Consider the following 23,295-nt stretch of genomic DNA (forward strand, 5'->3'; position numbering starts at 1 on the left):
GGGAGATAACGACCTGCTGGCTTAGGTCTGCAACCGGGTGGCAGAGGGCAGGCCCAATCCCTAGGTGCAGCCCCTGGTCGGGCTCAGAGCAGGGCCGATTGGGGAGTTGGGGCGCCGCCCCCTGTCATGCACAGAGCAGGGCAGATCGGGAGGTTGCGATGCCACCCTCAGTCACGCTCAGGGTAGGGCCGATTGGGGGGTTGGGGCACCGCCCCCGTCACACTCAAGGCAGGGTTGATGGGGAGGTTGCGGCGCCATCCCCTGTCACACACAGAGCAGGGCTGATCAGGGGGTTGGGGCGCCACCACTGTTACACTCAGGGCAGGGCCGATGGGGAGGTTATGGCTCTACCTCGTCACACACAGAGCAGGGCCCGTGGGGGGGGCGGGGTTGGGGCGCCGCACCCTGTCACACACAGTGCCGCAGGGCGATCAGGGGGTTGGGGAGCTCCCCCCTATCAGGCACAGAGCAGGGCTGATCAGGGGGTTGGGGTGCCTTCCCCTGTCAGGAACAGAGCAGGGTGGATAGGGAGGTTGTGGCCCTGCCCCCTGTCACACACAGAGCCGCAGGGCGATCAGTGGGTTTGGGCGCTGCCCCCTGTCACGCTGATCCCGGTGCCGGGAGGCCTCGCTGCTCCGCTGATCCTGGTGCTGGGAGGCATATTACCCTTTTACTATATAGAATAGAAGCCTGGTGCACGGGTGGGGGCCGGCTGGTTTGCCCTGAAGGGTGTCCTGGATCAGGGTGGGGGTCCCCACTGGGGTGCCTGGCCAGCCTGGATGAGGGGATGATGGCTGTTTGCAGCTGGTCACACCCCCTTCAGGGTGGGGGGTCCCCACTGGGGTGCCTGGCCAGCCTGGGTGAGGGGCTGAGGGCTGTTTTCAGGCTGGCGGGTGACTGAAGCTCCCAACCGCTCCTTTTTTCTTTTTTTTTTTTATTCTGGGCCAGCTTTAGCTCTGAGGCTTGGCTCCAGCTCTTAGGCTTCGGCTGCTGAAAGCAGGTATCTGGTTTGTTTGGGTTCTATAATTTAAACAATGTTGCGGTCCCGCTGTCTGAAGCCTGGCTAGCTGAAAGCAGGTTTCTGGGGTTTTGTCTAGCTTCTATATTTGTAACAATGTTTCAAACTGCAAGCTCAGAGGCCGGCAGCAGCAGGCGGGGAACGTTGGAGTCCTCTGTCACTGAAGCAAGCAAGCCTCCTGTTCGCTTCAAGCTGCCTGGCTGCCGGCCGCCATCTTGGCTGGCAGTTAATTTGCATATCGCCCTGATTAGCCAATGGGAAGGGTAGCAGCTGTACGGCTAATTACCTTGTTTCTCTTTTATTAGATAGGATGCTGCAATGAACATAGGGGGTGCATATGGTCTTTGGAATTAGTGTTTGGGGTTTCTTTGAATTATATTCCTAGAAGTGGAATTGCAGGTGAAAAGGCAGTTCCAATTTAAATTTGTTATTTTGAATTTTATTTATTGTCTAAAGTTTTACATATGTCTCCTTTTCCCCCCATTGTCACCCCCCCCAATTTAAATTTTTTGATGTAACCCATACTGCTTTCCACAGTGGCTGCACCAGTCTGCATTCCACCAGTAGTGCACAAGGTGTTCCCTTTTCTCTACATCCCTGCCAACACTTGTTGTTTGTTGATTTATTAATGAGCCATTCTTACAGGTGTGAGGTGATATCTCAGTGTGGCTTAATTTGCATTTCTCTGATGATTAGTGACATTGGGCCTCTTTTCATATGTATATTGGCCATCTGAATGTCCTCTTTGGAGAAGTGTCTCTTCAGGTTCTTTGCCCACTTTTTAATTGTATTGTTTGCTCTTTTGGTGTTGAGTTTTATAAATTCTTTATAAATTTTGCATATTAACTCCTTATCAGATGTGTCGCTGGTGAATATGTTTTTCCATTCAGTGGTTTGTCTTTTCATTTTGTTGATGCTTTCTTTCACTGTGCAAGAAATTTTTAGTTTGAAGTAATCTCATTTTTTTATTTTTTATTTTGTTTCCCTTGCTTGAGGAGGTATGCCAGGAAAAATATTGCTATGAGAAATGTCTGAGATTTTACTGCCTATGATTTCTTCAAGATATTTATGGTTTTGAGTCTAACATTTAAGTCTTCAATCCATTTTTTTTTTTTTAACAAATAAGTCTTTTTAAAAAAATATTTTTCATTGATTTTAGAGAGGAAGAGAGGGTGAGAGAATCATCAATGATGAGAGAGAATCATTGATTGGCTGTCTCCTGCACACCCCCCGCTGGGGATTGAGCCTGCAACCTGGGCATGTGCCCTTGACCAGAATCAAAACCGGGACCCTTCAGTCCCAGGCTCTGTCCACTGAGCCAAAACAGCTAGGGCGGTCTTCAATCCATTCTGAGTTTATTCTTGTGTATGGTGTAAGAAGGTGGTCTAGTTTCATTTGTTTTTTTGCATTTCCCCCAACATCATTATAGACTAGACCTGTGGTCGGCAAACTGCGGCTCGCGAGCCACATGCGGCTCTTTGGCCCCTTGAGTGTGGCTCTTCCACAAAATACCACAAAAATACCATGTGCGGGCGTGCATGTACAGTGCGATTGAAACTTTGTGGCCCATGCGCAGAAGTCGGTATTTTGTGGAAGAGCCACACTCAAGGGGCCAAAGAGCTGCATGTGGCTCGCGAATCGCAGTTTGCCGAGCCGCAGTTTGCCGACCACTGGACTAGTCTGTCTTCACCTCATTGTATGTTTTTGCCTTTTTTTTTCAAATATTTGACTATAAAGGTGTGAGTTTATTTCTGGACTCCCTATTCTGTTCCATTGATCTATATGTCTGTTATTATGCCAGTACCATGTTGTTTTTATTACTATGGCCTGTAGCATAGTTTGATATCAGATAGCATGATTCCTTCCACTCTATTGTTCTTTCTAAAGATTTCTGTGGCTATTTGGGGTCTTTTGAGGTTCCATATAAATTTTTGGAATATAGATTGTTTGGGGGGGGTATGGACATTTTAATGATGTTAAGTTTTCCTATCCATGAACATGGTATATTCTTGGACATATTTATGTCTTCTTCAGTTTTTTTCTTCAGTGTCTTATAATTTTCAAGTACAGGTCTTTTACATCCTAGATTAAATTTATTTCTAAGTATTTTATTCTTTTTGAAGCAATTGTGAATTGGATTTTTTTTTTTAGTTTTCCTTTCCAAAAGTTTTTTATTAGTGAATAAAATTGCACTGATTTCTGGAAATTTATTTTGTATCCTGCTACTTTACTAAATTCATTTATCAGATCTAGTAGCTTTTTCGTGGAATCTTCAGAGTTCTCTATATACAATATGTCATCTGCAAATAATAACAGATTTATTTCTTCCTTACCAATTTGATGCCTTTTATTTCTTCTTTTTGTCTGATTGGCTAGGACTTCCAGTACTATGTTGACTAAGAGTGGTCATCTTGTTTTGTTCCTAATCTTAAGGGATTTTTGCCTATTGAGTATGATGTTGGCTGTGATTTTATCATACCTGGCCTTTATTATGTTGAGGTATGTTTCCTTTGTTTCCACTTTGCTGAGAATTTTTTAAAAATCATAAATGGGTGCTAGTTTTTCATATGCTCTTAAAAACAACTCATTTTGTTACTTTAAAAAATTGTTAGAAGTGGTTGCATTGTGGCTTCTCTCATGCTTGGTCTGAGAGAAAATGTTTTGTGTTAGTGAGAACAAGGGAACTGGACAGGAAGCTTCCTTCTGCTTCTGGTATTTAAAAGTCCTTATGATTGAATAGTGGTTAGTATTTGTGCATCAAGTAATAAAATAGAATGCTCTTTCATACATTTAATCTATTATATATACTTACAGCATCTAGGTTACAGATTATATCTGGAACTTGTATAGTACCTTCTCAAGTGTCCAGAGTTTTTATGTGATCTGATTTTTAAAGTAAATTAGAGGATAAATATTTTTTGGTTCAAATGACAGACTGAGCACATGTATATGACACCCCTGGATCCTTTTGACAGGATAGTAAATAAATGTGTGGCACACCAAAAACAATGATGGTATAAAAAACATTAATACAGTTAAAGTGATTAAAAGTCGGGTGGGGGTGGGGAAGGATTTTACTTTTCATGTGAGCTTTTCTGATGATTTAGAATAAAAAATACTATGCTTGTGTGTTTTGGAAATTTCTATAAAAGAAGATTGATAACAATTGCAAGTTATCTCTTTACTTCATTCTACTTTTAAAGTTCTTCATTCTACCCCCAAATTCCTTAGAAATATTTCTTAAGTTGTAAACATTGGTATTGCCTCAGAGAAGAATTGGAAGGACAGAGAAAATGGGAAAGAAGGGAGATTTGCTTTTTCACTTAATTATTTTGTTCTCCTGGGCTTTTAAAATAATGGGCCTATGGTGCACGGATTTGTGCACGAGGGGGGTGTCCCTCAGACTGCCTTCACCCTCTCGCAATCCGGAACCCCTCAGGGGATGTCAGACTGCCAGTTTAGGCCCAAACCCCACAGGACATTGGCAGTTAGACATCCCCTGAGGGATGTAGCAGTGTGCCAAGTGGCAGGTGGCTAGGGAGGAGCCCGAACCAGGGTGGGCGCCATGCCATTGGTGCTCATCCCAGCCTGCTGTGCCAGCTGCTGCTGCTGCTGCTCGGTAGTGCAGCTGTGGAGCTGTGAGCCCAGCTTCTGGATGAGCGGCGCTCCCCCTGTGGGAGCACACTGACCACCAGAGGGCAGCTCCTGTGTTGAGCATCTGTCCCCTGGTGGTCAGTGTGTGTCATAGCGACTGGTCAACCCGTCGTTCTGGTCGTTTGGTCATAATGGTTGCTTAGGCTTTTATATATATAGATGACAATTAAAGAGTTACGAATTTAAAGTAAGTAAATTCCACTTTTCCCTTATATCTCGTTGAAAGACAATGGAAAATGCTACATATTAAATACAAAAGGCAAAGTGTACTGTTATTTGGTTTATAAAAAGATATACTTCCTTTGTATATGCATAGACTATCTTAGGAAAGATTTGTTTGAAACTAGTAACATTAATAGCCTCTGAGGAGGAAATTGCATGGTGGTTAGGAAATAGGATCAACCCAAAGGAGACTTTTCACTGAATAGTCTTTGAATTTTGTGCCATGTGAATTTATTACCTATTTAAATAAATATGTTTTTATTGATTTTTTTAGAGAGGAAGAGGGAGAGAAAGTTAGAAACATCAATAAGAGAGAAACATCGATCAACTGCATGTCCCCTACCAGGGATTGAGCCTTCAACCTGGGCATGTGTCCTGACCAGAAATTGAACTGGGGACCTCTTTAGTTCATAGGTTGAGGCTCAACCACTGAGCCACACAGGCTGGGCTAAAGAAATATTTTTAAAATGACTGCTCTGTATATTAAAAATTAATTTGAAATGAGCAACTTTACTTTATCTGGAATTTGTTATATATTATTATTATTTATTTTTAAGAGAGGTTAAATCTCCATTTATTTTATTTTATTTTATTATTATTTTTAATCCTCACCTGAGAATATTTTTCCATTGATTTTTTTTTTTTTGTTAGTAGAGCGAGGGAAAGACAGAAATATCAATGTGAGAGAAACACATTGATTGGTTGCCTCCTGCACGCACCCTGATCTGGGCCGGGGAGGAGCCTGCCACTGAGGTACATGTCCTTGACTGGAATTGAACCCGGGACCTTTCAGTCCACAGGCTGATGCTCTCTCCACTAAGCAAAACTGGCTAGGGCTGGACTTTGTTATATATTATGAGGTAATACCAGAATTATGTGCTGTAAGGTCTCATGAACTATGATAGAATACTAGAGACCTGGTGCACAAATTTGTGCATGGGTGGGGTACAGCCAGCCTGCCCCGATTGGGGCCGATCAGGCTGGGCCAGCTGGGGGAAGGGCTGCTGGAGGCTGGCTGGCTGACCCCGCCCCTGATTGGGGTGGGGGCGTGGGCGGTTGGCCGGCCAGCCCCCCCCCTTGTCGAACTCCCAGTTGAACAACTGGTCGAGGGGACAATTTGCATATTAGCCATTTATTATATAGGATTATATAGGATGATTGTTGCATTACTTTTTCATTTTGTAAAACTATGTGGTATCACAACCAGAGTTTTTAAATTTATCTACATTACTTTTAAGATATATTTATAATATTTTTTATCAAAGGAAATTGAATTAAAGATAAATATGGGTCTGGATGGTATTGCAGGACTGGATTTTGCAAGGTCCTTTGAATGCTTTCAATATTTTAAGTGATTGCCCTAGGTTTATAGCATTTATTTAATTAGACATAGCCTGTCTTTAAATATATATTTTTAAAATATATTTTATTGATTTTTTACAGAGAGGAAGGGAGAGAGATAGAGAGTTAGAAACATCGATGAGAGAGAAACATCGATCAGCTGCCTCCGGCACACCTCCCACTGGGGATGTGCCCGCAACCAAGGTACATGCCCTTGATCGGAATCGAACCTGGGACCCTTCTGTCCACAGGCCAACGCTCTATCCACTGAGCCAAACCGGTTTCGGCTAAATATTATATTACTTCATGTATAATATAAGAATCTTACAACAGTATGCTCCTATTTCTCCCTCTTTTTTGTGCTATTGTTGTCATACATATGTTATAAAGCCATAATAATACATTGCTATTATTTTTGCTTTTAACATTTGTCTTTCTGAATGATTAAAAGTAAAGAAAAATGATTATATTTACCTCTATTTTAACCATTTCTGGAGCTTCTCAGGTGTGTGTGTGTGTGTGTTGTGTTTTTTTTTTTTGGTAGATCTAGGTTTCCATCTGGTATTATATTCCATCTGTCTGTAGAACTTCCTTTAACATTTCTTCTAGTATAGGTCTGCAGGAAATGCATTCTCTGCAGTTTGTTTAAACAGGTTTTATTTCTCTTTCCTGTAAAAAAGACATTCTTACTAGGTAAAGAATTATGAATTTACCTTTTTTTGGCTTTGTCTCTTAAAAGATGTTGCTTCGTTGTCTTCTGATAAGTCTGCTATAATTTTTATTTTCATTCTTCTGTTATAATGTGTCTTTATCCTATGACCGCATTTAGGATTTTCTCTTTAACTTTGGTTTTCAGGAGTTTGAATATGATGTGTCTAGATGTATGTATGTGTATTCTGCTTGGAATTCTCTGAGCTTTTCAGAGCTGTAGTTTGTTGTCTTTCATTATTTTTGGAAAATTCTCAATGATTATCTCTTTAAATATTTTTTTTACCTGATTATCTCCTTATTTTGGGATCCAAATTCCATATACATTAGATGACTTGACATCATCCACAGTTCTTGGATTTTTTTTTTTACTCTTTTTAAAAAAAAATTAAATCTTTATTGTTCATATTATTACAGTTGTTCCTCTCTTTTCCCCCCATAGCTCCCCTCCACCCGGTTCCCACCCCACCCTCTGCCCTTACCCCCCTACCCCCACTGTCCTCATCCATAAGTGTATGATTTTTGTTTAGTCTCTTCCCGCACCCCCCGCACCCCTTCCCCCCTGAGAATTGTCAGTCCACTCCCTTTCTATGCCCCTGATTCTATTATATTCACCAGTTTATTCTGTTCATCAAATTATTTATTCACTTGATTTTTAGATTCACTTGTTGATAGATATGTATTTGTTGTCACTTTGTTGCTCATAATTTTTATCTTTACCTTTGTCGCCAACCTTTCGGACCTCATGGACCATCAGTGGTCCATGGACCACCGGTTGGTGACCGCTGTTCCAAATGTTTCCTTAAACCAGTGGTCACCAATCTTTCGGACCTCACAGACCAGCAGTGTTCCGTGCACCACTGGTTGGCGACTGCTGATCTAACCTCTCTTGGCTCTTGAGTCAGAAAGCAGAACCAGAATCTTCCCCGGCACCGCCCCCTCCCCCCCATTTTTTGGTCTGCAGCTTCCCAGCAATCTTAGAAGCCTGCTTTTCCACACCTCTGTTTACTTCTTTTCACAATGGCCTTTTGATACAGATAATGTAGATCCTATTTTACAGCGAAGAATTTGAGCATTAGAAACAGAAAGTAATTTGCCCATTATTACGTAGCTTATAAATAAGCAGGAACAAGGCTCAAACCAGGCTGCACTATAATGTTATTTACTGTGCAAGAAGGTATAACCCCCCCCACTTGGACCCAGGTGCAAAACCCCCTGTATTTAAAGAGTTGTATTTTTTGTTATTCTCACTCAAGGACATGCTTTTTTTATTTTTTTTAGAGAGAGAGAAAGGAGAGAGAGAGAGAGAGAGAGAGAGAGAGAGAGATGAAAGCGAAACAGCAATTGGTTTCCTCCTGAACGTGCCAGACTGTGAATTGAACCCACAACTAGGGTATGTGTCCTGACCTGGAATCAAACCCACTGCCTTTCCGTGTATGGGACAATGCTCCAACCAACTGAGCCACATCAGCGAGGGCTAAAGGATTGTATTTTTAAATTAGTGATGGTGTATTTTGCATCTAGTTTATTTCAGTTTTAAAGAGAAAATACTGTCTTCAGATGAAACTTTTATATCTAGAAGAGTAGACAGGGAGGCAGTTTTTTAAGACATTGGATCAAAATTTTATATTGCTGGACCTAAGAGCTGAAAACTGGAATTGAAACAAAACAGTTAGGCCCTTATACAACTTCCCCAGCATCTACACTCCCTTTCTTTTAGGTCTAAAAATAGTGTGTCTATACCACTACAGGTAAGTTAGCACTGGACTACCTTTAGTAGTAGTGGAGAACTAGAAAGTATTGTAGGTCTGATGGCATCAAAATGAGGCCTTGTATGTGGGGCTCTTCTGAAACAGTTGGGAAACTGAAATTCTATGTAGTTGTAATTTCAAAATTTGTCAGCAAAAAAGTGTGGGTAAAGTGTGCCAGCGGTGGAAATGGTAGGAGTTAATGTTTATTGGTACTTAATTCTTGGGTGTGATTTGTTTTCTGTTGGTTGGTGTTAATGAGGTCAGGCTTTAGATGAGTGGTTCTTAACGTTGGCTGCACATTAGAATCACCTGGGAATCTTTTTAAAATCCTGATTTCTGGGCCTCATCCTCCGGAAACTGTTTCTTTGTTACTAATGTTGTGGCCTCACCCCATAACAAAGAAACAGAATTTCCGGAGGATGAGGCCCAGAAATCAGGATTTTAAAAAGATTCCCAGGTGATTCTAATTTGCAGCCAAGGTTGAGAACCACTGCTTTAGATGATGGGGAAGGCAAACTACTTTCAGCAGCACACAGGTTTTGCCTTTGGTGCTAGTTGACAAGCTGTTCAAGTAAGAAAATGTGTGTGCATTTGCATAGATTCACCACCAGTATTAGAACGGTAACTAAAAAACCATATTTTACTAATGGTGGGGTATCAGTGTCATGTTGACGTTTTGAGACTAGCATTAATATAGAGAGATCCTAGTTATAAATGTTAGCATTACATGGCATTAACCTCAAATGATTTAATAGAAACCTTTTATTTATCTTTCAAAACAACTGAGTTGTAATACCAATCTTGAGTTAAGTGAAAATTCAAGTTATTTAAATATCTTTGTGGCTCTTCTTTTTCAAGCTCCCAATTGAAGACTTATGCAATTTAACGTCCCAGTCGTTGCCCATTGCACAGACTTCAATAGTACCTGAATCTACAGAAGACATTCTCTTGAATGGTTTTATTTCATTAGAAATGGAAGAAGAAAAAATAGAAACGGCACAGCAGGTGAGCGGCAATATTGTTTCTAAGGATGTTTAAATTAATGTCTTGATACAGGGCTAATAAAAAAGATCCTAATTAAAAGTTCTGAACTTTTGAAACTATACAGGGTGGGACAAAAGTAGGTTTAGAGTTGTTTGTATGGAAAATAATTAATAATAATACAAGAATAAACTGTTTTGTGTACTCACAATTGTAAACCTACTTTTGCCCTACTCTGTAGTTAACAAAATTTTTTTAGAACATTCTTTATTTTGTGTTAGTTGTGGCTGTTAAGTATTTTGAATGAACTTTTTGCCCAATCATATATGCAATACAGAGAAAAATATAGATGTTGATTGATTATATTTATTAAGGTTTTAGTATTTTATGTACTTTTGACTTCCCCCAGTGCATGTCTATGTTATGTCCTCCTCCAGCATGCAGTGTGCGTGTACATACACACACAGACACATACACATACCATTCTATTTTTAGGTAAATTTATTTTATAATTTATCTTTATTGTTGAAAGTATTACAGATGACCCTTCCCCCCGCACCCCCCACTCCCTCCATTGACCCCTCTACCCTACTCCTGCCGGCTCCCCAGGCCTTCATACACTATTGTCTGTGTCCATGGGTTATGGCTAGGTAATTTAAGAACAACAACTAAATATTCTCTTTAGATGAATGCTTATAGCTACTTTTAGTAATGTAGCCTGTGTAATCTTCTCTTGTTTTTTGCTTATTCCTGATTAAAAATCTAAATGTTCAATAGTTTCTTCTGCCACTTTCTCTGCTTCTCTTTCTGTTCTGTGAAGAATCAAAGCTGAGGCATTTACTGAGTAAAACATAAAACACATATGCTGACCTGCATGTATAGTAAGTTGAGGGAAGACGTGCAGTAAAGTGATTAAGAGCTCTAGCTCTCGAGTCAGGTCCTGGATCTGAAAGTCACCTTGTGAGCTTAGGAACATTACTTTTTATTCTTAGGTCTTTAGTTTCCTTATGAGTAAACAATAATTATATACCTATATCATAGGATTTTTGCGAGAATTAAATAAGATAATGCATGTAAATGCAGTATGTGGCAGACACACAATCAGGGTTTAGTAAATGATAGCCAAGGTACTTGTCAAGCTTAGTCTCTTGAGAGAATAAAGCATACTTTGACTCCAAATCCCACTTGAGAATTATAGAAGATAACTTGCACCAGGTCTGTGAACTTACTTGGACTATTAAAATAATCTTCTAGATTAAATTTGCACTTGTATATTTCTTTTTAAATTTAGAAAAATCTAATATATTGTGTTATAATTTATGTACAGTAAAATGTAATCATTCTAAGTGTACACCTTGGTGAGTTTTGACAAGTATCTATACCTGTGTAAGATATAGACAAGATATAAAACATTTTCATTGGCCTGAAAGTTCCCTCATGCTTGTCATGGTCATGGTCTACCTCTCCCATCTCTTTTTAATAATAGATATTTTCATAATATAGGGCCAGAATTCAAACCTAGGATTAGCTAATACAAAAGTCCATGTTCTTAAACCAGTCTGTTATATTATTTATGAATTTATATTCTCACAATTCCTACTAGATAATACAAATATTTACTCAAAGCCCAATGTTACATACTCAGAATTGGCAAACTAGCAAATAGGCTTTAGCCTCTCAAGAAGAAATATTTATTTTTTGCCTTTCTTTTATTAGTATTTATTTTATGCTGAATTTACTCCCAGGCCATAAGTTTTTGTTTCTTCAGTTTCTTCTAGGACATCTTTTTCTCCTGTGCAAACTCCTCTTCTGGTTTAGAAACAATCTGCTCTTTTCAGTAAGAGTCCTTTCACTGTAGCAGGGAGAACTCATGTATGGGGTAATCCACCCCTGGGCTCTGTAGGTTCTATGCTGCATCTTGGGAGCTTTGTTCACCTGGATGTGCTCAATGACCAGAGAACCTACATCTAAAGCTTAAGTTCAGCAGTGCTCTCTGCATTTTTAAGCACGTGCAGCAAAAATTCAGCACTCTTTTTGGGCCACTGACCCTGTGTCCAGCCCCACTATTTTGCCTGGGCATATGTACCAACTCCACCGTTGTAAAGACGGAATGGCACACATTGCTTCTGTAAAGTGACATCCTTCAGATACTTGGTGGCTTTTCAAATATGCATACCCTTGATGGCCTGAGCAGTTTCATGAGTGTTCTTAAAGTGAACACGAAGATTTGAGCCTCTTGATTTGCATGATTTTGTAGGGTTTTCTGGGTCAAGTGAATAGTGAATCATTTTCAAAGATCACCTCTGGCACTTGGGGGAAGAGCAGAAATATTTCTTATGTATTATATCTTTACTACTCTTTTTAATTAACTCTGAAAATGACCCTTTTTTTTCTTTTTTATTGAATCTACTGGGGTGATACTGGTTAACAAAATTATATAGGTTTCAGGTGCACAATTCCACAACACATTATGTGTGCACTATACTCTGTGTTCACCACCCAAGTGAAGTCTCTGTCCTTCACCATTTGTCTCCCATACCCTCCTCCACTTTCTCCGCCCCTCCCTCTCCCTGGCAGTCACCACATTGTTGTCCATGGGCCATTGTTTTTAATATCCTTTGCTTTTCCTAGCAGGCAGATATTGACTATACAATTAAATTGTCTCCGGGTTTAAGACCAATTATTAATGTCTGATCCCCAAACAATAAGAATTAGTGTTACTCTTTTGACTTGCTGTTTAGCATGTAGTCACTTTTCATTTTGTCTGTTTTAGTTTTGTTGACAATATAATATTCTTTATTTTTCCAGTTTTTCTCATGGTTTGCAAAGTTACAAACCCAGATGGATCAGGATGAAGAAACTAAATATAGGTATGTGGCTCTTGCATTTGTTGGCTATCCTAATTTTTAGATCACAGTCATCTAAAACATTTTGTAACCTGTGTCTGTAAATAAAATTAACATACAAAGAAAACTTCAACAGCAATATTTTCTTTATAAGTAGCCAGGGAGAGGATTTGGGTTAACTGGTATTAGAAGCTGTGTAATTGAAAAAAAAATTACATCGTAATTAATAACTTAGCAGGGGTTGGGGGGGATGGAGGGGGTGGCAGACATTGGTTTTTAGATAACTAGAAAGTTTGGGTTTAAATGGTAATTGTACAGGAACTCTAAGAGGTGTTTGTTGCCTTTCTTTAGAAGGGGAGACCCAGGAGACTTTATGGATGGCCACCTAGATTCCAGGGTGTAACCATATTGTTCTGTTTGTGTGTATTGATAGCAAGGGAGAAATGGTGCTATACAGTTTCTGGCAGATTTGGGGACTATGGCTTGCATTCAGTGAACATTTATTAAGTGACTGTAATTACTAAGCTTTGTGTTAGGCCCTTTGATGTATGATTCCATTTAATCTTTATAGCAGCTCTATGAGAAAAGATAATATTATTCCCATTTTACAAATGAGCAAACTGAGGCCTGGAAATATTAAAGTAGTTTGCCTAATGTCATGGAGACTTGGGCAGAGCTGAGATTTAGACTTAGGTCTTCTAATTTTGAGTCCAGAATTCTTCCATGACATCACACTATCTCTCAAAGGTGGAAGTGACCTGAAGGATTGACCTTGATGCCTTGGGATGGATGGCCCTTGTGTCTCAGACTTTGAAAGTTGAACTGGTGATTTATTGCCTTACATGTGAAAAGCCAGTTTATGGCTTCAAGGCTGATTCCTTTTGTTGCTCCTTTTAAAATTAAAAAATTTAAAAAAAAATGTATTTATTGATTTCCGAGAGGAAGGAAAAGGGAGAGAGACTGATAGAGACTGATAGAAACATAAATGATGAGAGAGAATCATTGATCGGCTGCCTCCTACATGCCCCATACTGAGGATGGAGCCTGCAGTCCAGGCATGTGTCCTGACTGGGAATCAAACCATTACCTCCTGGTTCATAACTTGACACTCAACCACTGAGCAACACTGGCTGGGCTTTTTTTTTTTAAATTGTTTTTGTTGTTGTTGTTACTCCTTTTAGTTTCAATAATTTTCCTTCTTAAGTATTGAAACAATCTGTAACATAGCTTTTGGTAGATTTCTGAATGTAATGAACTGTAGTGAATAGGCCTGACTTTCCTCCTGAAATTCAAGTGTTTGGGGGGAAAAATGAGACTTTGCTGTTTATTTTCTATGTTTATTGGGGGAAAATATTATTGCCAATCCCCTTTTGGTTCTGTTTTCTAGACAGATGAGGGATTACTTGTCTGGGTTTCAGGAGCAGTGTGATGCTATATTGAATGATGTAAACAATGCTCTTCAGCATCTGGAATCATTGCAGAAACAGTATCTTTTTGTGTCCAATAAGACAGGAACCCTACACGAAGCCTGTGAACAACTCCTAAAAGAACAGGTAATTTGGAGTAGGAGAGAGGGTCAGTGATTATACTTACTATTTTATTTTAAAATAGATGAATACTTTTTAATTCTAGTTTCCTTAATTTCTCCAACTTAGGTATTGAACACTGCTCTATATAAGGCCCTGTGCTAATAAGAGTGCAGAGTATTTACATTGACAGCCTTCTTTTCATTCTAAGTAAGCTTATGTGAACAGGGGCAAGGATAAGCTTTCCTATGTTTTGAGCTATTAGGTCTCAGTACACTTTCAGAGTGAAGAATATATATTAATTTGCTCTGTCTGCTCTTTATCATTGATACTTTTGAAACAGGCATAGCAATTATGGGTAATGATGGGGTTTAAGAAAAGATGAAGTGATGTAGGTAGTGTCTAAATTGTGACTTAAAGATAGACTATTTTTGTTACTATGTTTATCTCAGAGTTTTCTTTATGTGTGTTCTGTTTTTTAAAAGGCAATTAATTATTATTTTGTAAGGTTACAAAATAATATGATTTACTGTGATAATCATTGCTGATTTTAGTTCATGATTGCAAAAATCTTTGAGCATTATTCTGAAATCTTATGACTTATGTATATCAATTCAGATAATTTTTGAAACTGGAGTGTTGGTTTTTATGTTCTCGTAATAACTGATTTTTCTCTTTTAAAAAATGCAAGTCGGAACTTGTTGATCTGGCTGAAAACATTCAACAAAAGCTTTCCTATTTCAATGAATTGGAAACTATTAACACAGTAAGCATGTTTTTTACTTTTTGTAAAGTTAGTGACTTTATTTTATATTTCCCTTTCTGAAATAATCTTGAAACCTGTAAATTGGCTTGAGTGATATTTTAACTTAATAGTTTGCTTGATGAAAGTATTCCTCTTTGTGGCTGATGGACATACCATTATCACTTGAGATTTTTTTCAAATATGATCTAAGTAATAGTTCTGTTTAAATTGTATTACTGTTACAAAAAATCTTTTTGTTGCCGGGCCAGTGTGACTCAGTGGTTGAGTGTTGACCTATGTATCAGGAAGTCATGGTTCTATTCCTGGTCAGGGCACATGCCTGGGTTGTGTGCTTGATCCCAGGGGATGTGCAGGAGGCAGCCAATTAATGATTCTCTCATTGTTTCTCTCTCTCCCTCTCTGAAATCAATAAACATATATATATATAAAATTTTTAAAAAACTTTGTTGGTTACCTCTTATAGTATCTTATTTATGAGCTGTGAGAAAGATTATAAGAAGAAATATTAAATTTTAAATCTTGCTGTTTGAACTACTATCTGTATATATAAAAGGCTAAGTGACCGTCTGACCATCTGACTGGTAGCGATGATGTGCACTGACCACCAGGGGCCAGACCCTCAATGCAGGAGCTGCCAAGCTGTGGTGACTTGGCAGTGGCGTCTTGGGTGATGTACCCCGAAACCAGAGAGGAGGAAGTCTGATTCTGGGGTGTATCACCTGAGAACTGCCCTCTCGCAATCCAGCACCCCTCAGGGGATGTTGGAGAGCCGGTTTTGGCCGATCCCCGCAGGCCAAGCTGAGGGACCCCACCTGCTGGAGGAACCCCGCTCACTCCGCAGACACCCTTTGAGTTGCAGCGCCACCCCTGGTGCAGCCTGTCGGGAAGGGACCATGGGAGGTTGTTCCAGGGCATGTCCCGGCCCGTCTTGCCCAGTCCCGCCCTGCCGGCTACCTTCTAATTAATTTCCTTTCAATGTGCACGAATCTGTGCACTGGGGCACTAGTAATAATAATAAAAACATGTTTTAAACTAATCTCATATGTAGTATGAGGAAAAGTATAGTCCTCATAATGTATTTTTTTATCCCAAAGTAATAGTCTCAATAAAGATTGTTGTGTAAATGATATTGCTGGTTCATAAAATAATCATAACTATAATCACAGTATGTTATTTAAATATTAAACTAATCATAATTATAATTTACTAAAAGATGGAAGTAAAACTAGTAGTCAATTAACAATGGAATAGAATGGGAAATAGTTCATTGCCAAGCTATTTGTATATCGAGATAAGAAATAATTGCTGGTTTTACTTACATTTTATATCCTATGTAATAAAGAGCTAATATGCAAATAGTTGGGGACAGGGTACCTGAGGCCGGGCCAGGGTACCTGAGGCTGCATCCCCCGCCCCAGTGCTGGGGCCGGGGGACCTGAGGCTGCGTTCCCCGCCCTGAAGGGCTTGACGAGGGTGAGGCTGGCCGGGTCTGGGTCTTGCGTGATTTCGAGGTGCATGCGGGTAGGTGGGGACTTGACTCTGGGTCCTGTTGTGCGCCCCAGACTCTGACAGGAGGGAGATTTTTCATATACATTTTAGTAATTTTCTTTCATCTCTGACACTTCTATTATAGAGAAAGGGCAAATAGCAATATTAAAATATTTCCTCTAATTAATTCCCTTTTAATGTGCATGAATTTCATGCATTGGGCCACTAGTTTATTATATTTATACTAGAGGCCCAGTGCACGAAATTCGTGCACTCAGGGCAGGGGGGGTGGGGGTGGGAGGGGAGGGTTCCCTCAGCCTGGCCTACACCCTCTTGCAGGCAGACATCCCTCTCGCAGTCTGGGACACCTTGCTCCTTACCACCCGCCTGCTCGCTGCTCCTTACCACTCTGCTCCCTGCTCCTTAGCGCTGCTGTGGAGGTGGGAGAGGCTCCCGCCACCGCCGCTGTGCTCGCCAGCCATGAGCCTGGCTTCTGGCTGAGCGGCACTCTGCTGTGGGAGTGCATTGATCACCAAGGGGCAGCTCCTGTGTTGAGCGTCTACCCCCTGGTCAGTGCACATCATAGCGACCAGTCATTCTGGTCGTTCTGCCATAATGGTTGCTTAGGCTTTTATTGTATAGATTATATATTTATATTATTACATATTATATATTATCTGTATTGCTTTATGTTTTAATATATAATCTTATATATTATAGTGTGTTAAATTTCACACATATATATTACCTATACTTATATTGTTAATATTATTACTTATATGCTTACTTATATTTTACTTATAAGTATTATATTTTACTTTCATAGTATGACTGCTAAATATAGTATGACTGACTGCTACTTAATCCTTTAACCTTGGGAAAATAGCCAGTGTTTGAAATTAGGAAATTTATGTATGTTTTTTACTTTTTGTAAAGTACTAGTAAATGGGAAGTTTAGGTACTTGATGTGTTATTTTAATATAACATTGTACAGTGACGTAATAGAAATTATTTGCCAATTCATCAAGAGCCCCATTAAAACTCACTAAGAATAAACTGAATTAAATCAATATTCTTTTTGTTGTTTTGTTAATTTTCACCTGAGGTGAGAGCTAAAGAGAAAGGGAGGGAAACATCAATGTGAGAGAGACACATTGATTGGTTGCCTGCCACACCCATGAGCACAACCAGGGCCGGGAATTGAACCTGCAACCCAAGTATGTGCCCTTGACCGGGAACCGAACTCATGACCCTTTGGTGCGAGGGCTGACTCTCTAACCACTGAGCACAGTGGTCAGGGCAGTATTCTCTTTTAGATGTTCTTTATTGCACATGGGCTACATTTGAGGATATTTTGGTTGCTCAAAATGTAAAGACATTGTGCCTGGCTGGTATGGCTCAGTGGTTGAGCGTTAATCTGTGAATCAGAAGGTCATGGTTCAATTCCTGTCAGGGCACATGCCCAGGTTGCAGGCTTGATCCCTGGTGTGGGCATACAGGAGGGGAGCTGATCAGTGATTCTCTGTCATCATTGATGTTTCTCTCTCTCTCCCCCTCCCTCCCTCTCTGAAATCAATAAAATTATACTAAAAAAAAAAAAAAAAAAGTAAAGACATTAGTATAACTGTGTTATATCCTAAAGGGAGATATTCTAATTCTAATACATAATTTTTAAATTAATTTTTGCCTACATATATTTTTATAAATTAAGGTCTTTTCTTTTTTCTTAAAGAAATTGAATTCTCCGACATTGTCTGTGAATAGTGAAGGATTTATACCTATGCTGGCCAAGTTAGATGACTGTATAACATATATCTCATGTCATGTAAGTTATGCTATTTCTGTGTTTTTTAAGAAACCTTAGCAACCCTATTAATTTGCTTCTTAGGCTATAAAGTAATTATTTCTTCTGAAAGGAAAAAGTATCTCTAATGTTCTTGAAAAAAAACTGGTAAATTCTTAGTCATCATGAGAGTGATGTAAGAAGTACATTCAGCTGCTGAGGCAGCCCCTGGAGTAGAATGAGGTTCTGACTGACACAGCTTTATCCCATCTGAAAGAAAGCAATTTTCAGGCTCATGAATTTCTATTGTCCTAGATATTATTCCCCAAGGATTTATTTATAGCTGTATTTATTTCCCCCAACTCATATTCTTTTTCTAGTTGAGTCTGACATATTAGACTTGAAGTCTATGGAGTACTGAAAATATATTTTGCTAAAAACTACTAATATTTATTGAGCCCCTATTTGTGCCAGGCACAGGGGACTTGGCTGTGACCAAGACAGTCACAATATTTGTCTTCATGAAACTTAATCTGCATAAGTCCTTTTTTAGAGTTTCATATATAGCTTTACATAAAGGACATTTTGGTTTTCATTGAAAGTTTGTTTTGTCAACATTTGTTTTCTCTTTGTAAACCTTTTCTTTTTCTTTACAGCCGAATTTTAAAGATTATCCCGTATATTTACTGAAGTTTAAGCAATGTCTTTCTAAAGCTTTGCACCTCATGAAAACATACACTGTGAACACACTACAGAACCTCACAAATCAGTTATTAAAAAGGGTGAGTTAACTGGTGAGGTTTTTGGTTTGTTTTTGATTCATTTATCTTCTATAATCTTAGTCTGAGAGTAATACTTAGTAAATCCAAAACATTGTTTACTGTTTGTTAAATAAGAATATGCATTGAAGTTTTTTTTTTTAATATATATTTTTTGCCCTAGCTAGTTTGGCTCAGTGGATAGAGTGTCGGCCTGCGGAACCAAGGGTCCCAGATTCGATTCCTGTCAAGGGCTTGTACCTTGGTTGCGGGCACATCCCGAGTAGGGAGTGTGCAGGAGGCAGCTGATCGATGTTTCTCTCTCATCGATGTTTCTGACTCTCTATCTCTCTCCCTTCCTCTCTGTAAAAAATCAATAAAATATATTTAAAAAAATATATATTTTTTTACTGATTTCAGAGAGGAAGGGAGAAGGAAAGAGAGATAGAAACATCACTGATGATTGATCCGCCTGCCTCCTGCACGCCCTCTACTGGGGATCGAGCCCGCAACCTGGGCATGTTTTTTTTTTTTTAATTTTTTAAATTTTTATTTATTTTTCTTTCTTTGTTGATTAAGGTAGTACATATGTGTTGGGCATGTGTTCTTGACCAGAATCGAACCTGGGACCCTTCAGTCCACAGGCCTACACTTTACCCACTGAGCCGACCAGCTAGGGCAGCATTGCAGTTTTATTTATAATAGGAAACGTGGTTGTATTGTATTTGTCCAGCAGAGTCTTATTTTCAAAGAATATATAACAGTGTGGGAGCTATTCAGTACTAATGATAAATAATCAACTATTTGTCACTGAAAACATTTTCTTATCTTTTCATGAAAATATTGGAAGGAAATATGCCAAAATAATAAAAGTGGTTCTATCTGAGTGGTGAGATTACATATGATGGATAATTTGAAATTTTTTTTCTTTACATGTGGTAGATAATTAAATTTTCTATGTTTAGCAAATGTATTTTTATTGAGTGCCTCCTAAATGCTTTGCATGGTTCTAGGAATTATACTGTAGTGAAAAAGGAGCTAACAAGGTCCCTGCACTCATGGAGCTTAATTTCAGGAGATATAATCAGTAAAGAAGGAAACAAACAAATTAATCATTTGCAGATTGTAGTAGATGCTAGGTGGGAAATTAGCAGAGTGTTGAGTTAGAAAATAAAAGTGGAGCTAGCTAGGATGGTTATTTGTTTACTACGAAAAGAAAACGTGAAAGATTATGCATTTTATCTTTTAAGTTTTCTTAAAGAACACTGAATGTCTTCTGACCTTTGAGTTCAAAGCCACTGATTTTTGGGTTGCATTTTTACTCTTCATATTGATCTTAGGTAAGATAACAGCCAGACTATGTAATTTTTCTATTTTGTAAATTTATTTTTTAAAATTTAAATTAGATTACAAATTTTTAAATCTTTATTGTTGAAAGTATTACATATGTCTCCCTTTTCCCCCATTGACCTCTCCCAGCCCACCCCTGCCCCCAACCCCAGGCCTTTACCACCCCTATTGCCTGTGTTCCTGGGTTATGCATATATGCATACAAGTTCATTGGTTGATCTCTTCCTACCCATGTCCACCCTCCCCTGTCTTCCCCCTGAGGTTTGACAGTCTGTTCATGCTTCTATGTCTTTGGATCTAATTTTGTTCATCAGTTTATGTTGTTATATTTTGTAAAATTTTTAATAAGTTTTGGAAACTAATACCTAATAAGTACTACAACCTGCTATGTATAGTGCTTTACTGTTGAGCTGCATTATGACTTTATGAGTATAGGTTATCACCATGTAATGGATGCTCTGAATCTCAGAGAGGTTAAGTAATTTGGCTAATGTCCTACCCTCAGTAAATGACTGAGTATGAAGCTGAATTCAGGTCTCTTTACTGCCAAAAATTCATGTGACATGGGGTAAGTTTTAGTTATAAAAGAGAGATGATGGTTTCTCATAATTATTTCTCATTTGTAGTAATAATAATATTAATCTCTCTCTCAGATTTTTCTCTCTAAACTTTTGGTTGGTGTATAGGCCAAGAAGTAACTATTGGAAATGCTGTGCATCACACTTTCTGAATACTTATTTGTTTGCTAATTATCTTCCTTCTCTATCCTTCCCCATGTTTCTTCAGGATCCTTCATCTGTACCTAATGCAGACAATGCTTTCACACTATTTTATGTGAAATTTCGAACTGCTGCTCCCAAAGTCAGAGTAAGTCTGTTGTTATAAATAGGATAGTGGTATGAAATTTATTTAGCCAGCCCTTTTGAAGTACTGTACGTTAGGCCCTTATCTTATACCAGGAAAATGAACATAAATGAAAGAAAGGTAGGCATTGTCCTTCACATTACATTGCATTATCTTAGAGTGCCTTTAGATCACGGAGCAGGAGACACCTCCTGAGATGCTTAGGGAATGTTTCTAGATGAAGAAGATATTTGAGCTTAAACTACTCAGATTTATAGTGGATTGGAGGGGATTGATTACTTATAGAAAATACAAATGGTTAATAAATATGAGCTCGTGTTTAGCTTCAGTGGAGAATACATTCAATTTAAGGTTAGGTGGCATTTTTTTTTTGTGTGTGTGTGTGTGTGTCTGTTAGAAACTAGGAGGTTAAGGTATAATAGTGGTTTTGAGGATTTAATGAGATAGGCAATACTGCTAATAGGGATATAAAGCAATTTCTCAAAAATATTTTGGGCCTATAAAAAATATTTATCTCTTATGACCCAGTGTTAGGGGTTCTCCACTGCATAGTAGGTAACTATTATTATATCAGCTTTATGTGGTAGAAAGTGGAATCTCAGAGAAGTGAACCAGCTCTCCTGGGCTCAAAACAGCTACTGGGGAGGTGGCACTCAGACCCTTCAGTTTTTCTCTAGACCCAGAGCTCTTAACCACTGGCCAAGATGTCTAACAGTAGAAGAATGGTTGATTTATGTCAACCATTCAATATGTCATCACTGTAAGTCTAGATAACATCCATTACATCTACCCAAGGGGATATTATGTAGTCATTAAACAATTTTTTTTTTGTTTTTCATTAAAAATATTTTTTTATTGATTTCAGAGAGGAAGGGAGAGGGAGAGAGAGAGAGAAATATCAATGATAAGAGAGAATCATTGATCAGCTGCCTCCTGCATGCCCCGTAACCTGGGGATCGAGCCCGTAACCCAGATAAGTGCCCTTGACCGGAACTGAACCCAGGACCCTTCAGTCTGCAGGCTGACGCTCTATTCACTGACTGAGCCAAACCGGCTAGGGCTAAACAAATGTTTTAAATAATATTTATAATGATGATTCACTGAGTGTTTGCTAGATACCCAGGCGTTATGCTAAGGCTTTCTTTTTACTTTTTCATCTGATAATGAAAATTATTTAATAATAGGAAAATGTTTTGAAATACAGTTAATTTTTTAAAAGCAGTATATAAAGCTGGATATATAGTATAATTCCAGTTTTGTTTAAAAAGAAAAATATAGTCGTGGCCATTGTGGGTCAGTGGTTGGAGTGTCAACCAAAGGGTCCCGGGTTTGATTCCCTGTCAAAGGCATGTACCTGGGTCCTGGGTTGTAGGTTTGATCCCATGCAGGAGGCAACCAAATGATGTTTCTCTCCCCGCCCCTTTACCTGCTCCCTCCCTTCTACTCTCTCTAAAAATCAACAGGAAAAATATCCTCAGTGAGGATTAAAAAAAAGAAAAATATAGTAACTATAGTATGTTTATACAAAAAAATGGAAAGAATATTCTAAAATATTAACTGATTATTTTGTGGTATTACAGATGATATTTATGTTTCAACTTTTTTGAATTTACAGATTTTCTACTAGCATGTGTTATAATCAGAAAGTAGTTAATGGTCCATAACTAAAACAGATAGATTTTTAATGTGTTTTTTTTTTTAATTCTGCAGACTCTTATTGAACAAATAGAACAGCGATCTGAAAAAATACCTGAGTGAGTACCTAGATGTTCTTCAGTTTCCAAATTACTTTCCTCTTGAAGTACTATTTCCCCCAGTCTATTATGTAATTTTCTGAGCAATTACCTTGCATACTACACATCCCTTATTGTGGGGAGCAGGGTTGGTGGTCTGATATAGTGAGTGTTCAAGGCACACTCTCTGTTTGTTTGTTTATTTATTTATTTACTTATTTTTATTGAGGAATAATGATATACAACTTACTAGTTTCAGGTATACTAATACAACATAATGATTCAATATGTCATCACTGTAAGTCTAGATAACATCCATTACCATGCATAGTTACAAAATTAATTTTTTTCTTGTGATGAAAACTTTTAAGATTTACTCTCTTAGCAACTTTTAAATATGCACTGTAATATCATTAACTATGATTGCTATGCTGTACATTTCATCAAGGCATCTCTTTTTCCCCATAGCAGGATTTTCTTTTCATTTGGGTAGATTTTTTTTTTTT

At 38.6% G+C, this 23,295-nt stretch overlaps 1 protein-coding gene across 1 annotated transcript in view; it reads left to right on the forward strand.

Moving 5' to 3' along the window:
* Window positions 1-23,295, forward strand: part of COG3 (component of oligomeric golgi complex 3) — an 86,992-nt gene that overhangs the window by 8,123 nt on the left and 55,574 nt on the right. The window contains exons 2-9 of the mRNA XM_070409047.1: window positions 9,553-9,699; window positions 12,484-12,545; window positions 13,909-14,074; window positions 14,739-14,813; window positions 18,034-18,126; window positions 18,741-18,866; window positions 20,979-21,059; window positions 22,767-22,810. Coding sequence (XP_070265148.1) covers window positions 9,553-9,699; window positions 12,484-12,545; window positions 13,909-14,074; window positions 14,739-14,813; window positions 18,034-18,126; window positions 18,741-18,866; window positions 20,979-21,059; window positions 22,767-22,810 — 794 coding nt within the window. The remainder of the gene's footprint in view (window positions 1-9,552; window positions 9,700-12,483; window positions 12,546-13,908; window positions 14,075-14,738; window positions 14,814-18,033; window positions 18,127-18,740; window positions 18,867-20,978; window positions 21,060-22,766; window positions 22,811-23,295) is intronic.

Source organism: Myotis yumanensis, unplaced genomic scaffold, assembly GCF_028538775.1.
Source record: "Myotis yumanensis isolate MYYU_CA2020_CCGP unplaced genomic scaffold, mMyoYum1.0.hap1 SCAF_3, whole genome shotgun sequence".
Lineage (NCBI taxonomy): Eukaryota > Metazoa > Chordata > Mammalia > Chiroptera > Vespertilionidae > Myotis > Myotis yumanensis.